The sequence below is a fragment of the Crocodylus porosus genome, unplaced genomic scaffold (assembly GCF_001723895.1).
Source record: "Crocodylus porosus isolate Cpor-Errol unplaced genomic scaffold, CroPor_comp1, whole genome shotgun sequence".
NCBI lineage: Eukaryota > Metazoa > Chordata > Crocodylia > Crocodylidae > Crocodylus > Crocodylus porosus.
In genome coordinates this window covers 20538565-20545082 of record NW_017728910.1, presented here as the reverse complement: position 1 = coordinate 20545082, position 6518 = coordinate 20538565, and the positions used below count along the sequence as shown (strand labels likewise).

At 57.3% G+C, this 6518-nt stretch overlaps 1 protein-coding gene across 1 annotated transcript; it reads right to left on the bottom strand.

Annotated features, from left to right (window-relative positions):
* Window positions 1-3923: 3923 nt before the first annotated feature.
* On the bottom strand, window positions 3924-6406 carry SOX2 (SRY-box 2). The gene has a single exon (XM_019532778.1). It carries the CDS (start codon window positions 5901-5903, stop codon window positions 4956-4958), a length of 948 nt encoding a protein of 315 aa, XP_019388323.1. The 5' UTR covers window positions 5904-6406; the 3' UTR covers window positions 3924-4955.
* Between the last annotated feature and the right edge of the window lie 112 nt (window positions 6407-6518).

Sequence of the window (6518 nt, the reverse complement as noted above, 5' to 3'; positions counted from 1 at the left end):
TCCCGTCTCGCGGGGGAGCCTCTTCCCAGCCGCAGGGCGGCCCGGGGCTGGCACCTCCGGCAGCGCATGCCGGGAGGGAGCCGAGCTGGGTGCCCGGGCAAGGACCCCGAGCCCGAGCCTCCCCGCAGCCCCGGCCGCTGCGCGGGAATTGCCCCGACGCCGCCATCGCTAATTACACCTCTCCCGCGGAGGGGCAGATTTCCACGTGGGGCAGAGGGGCGACGGGGGAGTCGGGACCTGCCCGCAAATCACCGCAGCCCCGCCAAGGGCCCGCACAGCGCAGCTCTTACAAGAATAAAGAAATCCCAAATCCTCCAAGCTGGCTTGGGTGTTGGTGTGGGGAGTTTGTCTGTCTGGGTTTGGGGGGGTTTGCCTCTCTCCCAACTTGTCCCCGCTCGGGGCAGCGCAGGTGCGGGAGAAAACACGCCGCAGGGCTCCGCACGGGCACAGGCGGGATCCATCCGGGGCGGTCTGCAGCCACCCGCCGAGCAGGAAAGCGAAGAGGTTATTAGTCAGGTCTCCGTCCCCCCCCCGGGCTCCTGCGAGCCCCGCACCCGCGAGCGAAGAGCGGCGGAAGAAGAGCCGAGGGCTCGCTTCTCCGCCGAGCCGAGCGGCACCGACCCCGCGCCACCCCGGGCGCCCCTCTGAATCCCCCGCAGGCAGCAGCCGGGCCGCTCACTCGCCGGCCATCAACCCGCAACCAAACCGCCACCTCGGAGCAGTTCGCTGTCAGCCGTCAGCAACTGCAAAGTAAAGGCGGCGGGCACAAAGGCGCTGTTTAATTTTCCCGGTCGGTGTCACGGCTCTAAATGAGGCCCCGGGCCCTGCGCGGCCGGCCGGCCGGGCCTGTCCCCCCGAGGCGCTGATCAGCTCTTTTTAATGTGAGAAAACTGGCAGCTCCCAGCCCGTCAATGGAGCTCCCACAACAACAGCCCTGAAAAGCTCAATGACTCGGGTTTGTAATTACTGCTTCCCGCTCCCCGTCGCAGCTTATCCCTTATTCATTCAGTGCATATTGTCACCTAAGCTCGCTCTCCGCGGCCTGGGGTGGTTTTTTTTTTCTTGTTGTTTTTTCCCCCTGAGCATCTACTACAAGTTTGTGGCAGAAATGAGATCAAATCCTCCCCCCCGGCCCCAAGTGGCCTGAAGCGAGCGGGTCCGGCAGGGCTGGATGGGAAGCCTCCTCCTCCCATGCGGAACAGGCAGGATCTGCTAATGCTCCAGTCGGATCTGGGGCGAAGCAAGCGCGGGGAGAGGACGCGAGGGGCTGAAACCGAGCCCCCGGCCACAGGCAGGGAGGTCCCCGGGCCCCTGGCAGGGGAGCGCCGGGGCCCTTCAAGCACAATACGGTGGCTGTCAGGACGTGTGTGATGGCAGGAGCAGCCCCTTCCCCCGCGGCCCGGCCTGCGCGGATGGGGGACCCGCTCCCCGCAAGGCTGCATGGCTCGGCTCCGCTCCTCCTGCCGCGACTCCTCGCAGTCTAAATAATTAATTGAACCATTGCTCCCTGACCCCTGGAAAGTCCAGTAGGGACCCGTTTGTAGTAATAATACCCCCGAATGAGCTCTTGTCAAATATTCATTTAGTGGTTAATGTGAGCCATTTCCCCCTGGGACAGGCTGTAATACCAGCTTCCCAGCCTTGGCAAGAAACCCTGCTAATCTACCTCTCCAGCCCCGCAAAATATTTGAACACCCCGTCCTTAAAGCGCTGGGAAAAGAAAAAAAAAAAGACTCGCAGGGGAAACTATAATCTTATCCTCGGGGTCATTCCTGCTCGGTGTAAGGGCAGTGACACGCTCGCGGCCGGCGGAGCACGGCGCAGTCCCGAGGGGAGATGCCCCGGGACGCCGGGGAACCGAAGTGCAGCCCCGGCGGCCGCCAGGCATTCCTGCTCCGAGAAGCAATAGCCTCGGGGCAGAGTTTAGTGCGAGCAAATCGCCTGATTATTCACCGTGTTGAACTGGGAATTAGCAATGGTCACCGCCAGTCTCCTACGCGGTAATTGAAAAAGAAATCCACGCCGATCCACGGGTAAAAACCGCGGTTGGGAGACATCTTCCCAGAAGGAACCGTGCCGCCGGGGATCAGGTTTCCACAACAGGCATCCTTCCACCGGGTCCAAAATCTGAGCCGGAGCAATTTGTCAACATTAAGGGAGGGGGTGGGGGGGGAAAAAACAGACCCCAAAACTTGCTGAGTTCTCCCAAGCAGAGCGCGGGGCTCAGGCTCTTTTGTCTCCTTGCACGACCTCGCCTCCTTCTCTGGGGGGTTTCAAGGCCCCCAGATTTCGACCTCACCCCACCGCCCCCTCCACTCCTTTGGTTAGCGCTTCGAGAAGGGCCCGTGGCTTACGGCTGTGAATTGGCTAAGGCTCACGAGGTTTGGGCCGCTTTGTTTTTTAACTGAACTGCAGTATCGATTGGGCCTCTCCCGTTCAGACGGGCACCGAGAGCGGGGAAATGTGCTCCTTGCCACGTGAATAATCCCCAGATGCGTTACAAATGCTGCAACTCTGCGAAATGCTTTTAGTCTTTGCATTAATTAAAAAGGGGGGGGGAGGAGGTTGGTTTGTAATCTAGAATAGCAGTTGTGCTTTCCAAGTACACCACGGGGGGGGGGGGGGGGAGGAGGAAAGAGGTAAAGGCGAGGACAAATCAAGATAACATCCAGAAGCAGACAGTGCTCCAAAGCCCCGTCTCCTGCTCCGCAAATCTGACTTCTCAGGTGGCCACGCGGGAAAGGCCGGGAGGCCGGAACTGAACCGGAAAAATAGCACTACCCCGTAAAAGCCATGGCTGCTCCTTCGCCATTTAAGGGGCAACCGGCACACAAACCCTCTAGGTACGTGTTGCAAGGCACCTGCTCCCCCCGCACCTCAAACCAGGCCTCTCCCCGTGCAAGCCGTGCCCAGCGCGCAGCAGTGCCGCCGGGATGCTCCTTGCCCGGCTCGACATTCAGCGGGGCAGGAGTGTGGCGCTGCAAGCCCCCCTCCCCCCGCGGGCTTGGGGGCCATCCTGAACCCTCTGCGCGTCGAGCTGCCTCCGGCTGGGCCGCACGAGGCGCCCCGCGCCCTGCCCCCCGCACCAGGCCGCAGGCTGCCGGGGCCCGGCCGGCGGCTGCAAGCTGCGGCGGGAAGTGTACAAAGGAAAAGGCTACCTCCGAGAGATGGCTGCGCTCCTCCGCTACGGGGCTGGCGCCACCGCTTCTCTTTCGGCCTGCAGCCGCTGCCGGGACTGGCGGGACTGGGGCTACACCGCGCTGGCCATGTAAGCCAGAAACAGCTGGGGGGTCGGGCAGCGGCGCTTTGTCCCTGGCCTCCCCCCTACCTCACACGCGCCTCTTCTGCGCTGGAAAAAAGAACACAAATAAAGGGGGAGAAAGTTGAGGAAGGCACAGACAAAGGAAGCAGAGCCCCGCCGGCGCCTCCGCCCCGCCAGCACCCTCCGCGCGGCCGGCGGGGCTGCTCCGGCCCGGCCCGACGGCACCACGCTCCGCTGCGGCCCGGCCCGCCTGCCCCCCGCCAGCCACGCCGCTTGCTCCTTGCCTCCGCACTCGCTCCGCTCCTGCCACGCGCGCCCGGCTCACTTGACACCAAGTGCAAGGTCCCAGCTCAGCCCGGCGGCAACAAGTGGTCCCGGCCCCAAGTCCACACACCGCGCGCGGCACACGTGTCCCGGGCCGGCGCTCGCCCCGCGCGCTCCCAGGCCCGCGAGGAGCACCGCAGCGTCCACCGACTCCGAGCCCTGCCAGAGCCGAGCTTCCCGCGCGGTACTTACTTACACCGGGGTGTCATGAACTGACCACACTCAGCTGACTACGGTCAGACCTTGAACTGCATTATTATTATTTTTTTCTTAAAAAAAAAAAAAGAAATCAAAACAGCTCGTATTACAAAAAAGAAATGCAAGACTCAGGCGTAACTTCAGTGTCCATATGTCAAAAATTTATTTATCTCAAACTGTGCATAATGGAGTAAAAACTTAAGTTGAATATGTACCTGTTATAAGGATGGTATTAGTTCAAATATATACATGGACTGTCGGCAGACTGATTTCAAATAATACAGAGCCGAATCTTTAAAATACAACTACGGAAAATGAGAGGAAAAAAAAAAGGAACTTAAAATAGCATCACAATAAATTTACAGAAATATTACAAACCATAAGAAAATATTTCAAACACAGTCATTTCAGCTTGTGTGTGTGGTTTCTCTGTCTCTGTCTCTCTCTGAACAGGATGAATTCTGGAAACAAAAAGGCTATTATAAATTAACAAACGGTATGTGAACCTGCAGTGGCAATTTTTGCTTTTTAACAAGTAAAAAAAATTTAGTACAATCTAAACGTTTGCCCTTTTATAGAAAACCAATTCACTGGTTTGCAAGTACTTATCCTACATTTTTTTGCCTTTTGTACAATTTCTAAAACAATTAAAATGTCCAAATTCTGTAAAATAAATCTCCACTCCTTTGGCAGCTGCTATAATTCAGCTGCGCGGCTCCAAGTAAACTCTACTTTGTTTTTAAAAAATAATTGGCAAATTCTCAAGTGTTTCCCCCCCCATATTAACAATGGACAGTCTGATTGCCATGTTTATTTTGATAAATACTGTACAAAAGTCGCCTGCAAATATTAAAACATTTTTTTTCCTCGTCGCTTTTTGAGTCTAGCTCTAAATATTATTGGTAAAGACTTTTGCAAACTTTCTGCAAAGTTCCTACCGTTTCACTAGAACTTTTTAAAAGTTTTGTGTAGTTTCTTCCCCTTCAGATCTATACAAGCTCCTCGGCGGGGTTGGGTTTTTTTTGTTTGTTTTTTGTTTTGTTTTTTCTGCCCTCCCCAGTTTTCTCTGTACAAAAATAGTCCCCCCCCCAAAAAGTCCAGAATCTCTAATAAAAGTTTTTTTGTTTGTTGGTTGGAGTTCAGCTCTCCTTCCCCCCCCTGCCCCTTTGTCTTACATGTGTGATAGAGGAAGTGTGCCATTAATGGCTGTGCCAGGAACAGGTGCACTCTGATAGTGTTGGGACATATGAAGTCTGCTTGGGGCAGCTGGTTCTGGTACTTCAGCACCTGGTAGGTACATGCTGATCATGTCCCGAAGGTCCCCAGCTTGGCAAGGAGCCCTGGAGTGGGAAGAGGAAGTAACTACCGGGGGGCTGGAGCTGGATTCCGTCTTGACCACAGAGCCCATGGAGCCCAGGGCCATGCCCGGGGTCCCTTGCTGGGAGTAAGACATGCTGTAGGTGGGCGAGCCGTTCATGTAGGTCTGCGAGCTGGTCATGGAGTTGTACTGCAGGGCGCTCACGTCGTAGCGGTGCATGGGCTGCATCTGAGCCGCGTTGTGCGCGTTCAAGCCCGGGTGCTGGGGGTAGCCGAGCTGATCTTGCATCATCCCATACCCTCCGTTGGTCCAGCCGTTCATGTGAGCATAACTGTCCATCCTCTGGTTCACCCCAGCTCCCAAGGTGGCCCCAACCCCGACCCCGGTGGTCATGCTGTTGGTGCCCGGCGACAGCAAGCCCCCTGGCAACGTGTACTTATCCTTCTTCATCAGGGTCTTGGTTTTCCGCCGGGGTCGGTATTTATAATCCGGGTGCTCCTTCATGTGCAGAGCGCGGAGCCGCTTGGCTTCGTCGATGAAGGGTCTCTTCTCCGCCTCGGATAAAAGTTTCCACTCGGCCCCGAGCCGCTTGCTGATCTCCGAGTTGTGCATCTTGGGGTTCTCCTGGGCCATTTTCCGCCGCTGGCCCCGGGACCACACCATGAAGGCGTTCATGGGGCGCTTGACCCGGTCCGGGCTGTTCTTCTGGTTGGGAGCGGCCGAGTTGGAGTTGCCCGTGCCGCCTCCCGAGGCGGGCTGGGGGGCGGGCGGCTTGAGCTCGGTTTCCATCATGTTGTACATTCAAGCGGCTTCTGCCTGGCCCGAGGCTTCCGCGGAGCAGCGAGGAGCAAACGTCCCGAGCTGGACTTTCTCTCCGGCTAGGGAGGGGTGCGCGAGGGGGAGGGGGCTCCCCGAAACACCCCGCGCTTGGAGCAGGAGCAGGAGCAGGAGCAGGGGCTTCCTCTTGCCTGTCGGAGGGATCAGGCCGGTGGCGCTGGCGGCTGCTGCAGCCTGGCTTGGCAAAAAAAAAAAAAAAACACAACAAAAAAAACCACAACCAAAAAAAAAAACCCCCAAAAAACAAACCAGAAACCCAAACTTCTTCTTCCTCCTTTTGCCCCTTTTCTCTGCCTCTCTCCAGCGCTTTCCCTCCACCTCGGTCTTAAAGAGCCAGCAAACTCCTTTGCCCCCTTTTGCAAACACGCGCACTCCCTCTCCCTCTCCCTCTCTTTCTCTCTCTCTGCCTTGACAACTCCTGATACTTTTTTGAACAAGTTAATAGACAACCATCCATGTGATGGGGGCTTGTCAGGGAATAAATGCGCTGGGCCCGGCCAATCAGCGCGCGCCGGCTCCTCCACTGAGGACGAGCCTCTACCCCTGGTTTTGCATGAAACGGGGCGGGGGCTGCGGGCG

Bases quoted from the DNA above. Each gene is read 5' to 3' on its own strand.
- SOX2 (XM_019532778.1), bottom strand. From the start codon at position 5,903: ATGTACAACATGATGGAAACCGAGCTCAAGCCGCCCGCCCCCCAGCCC.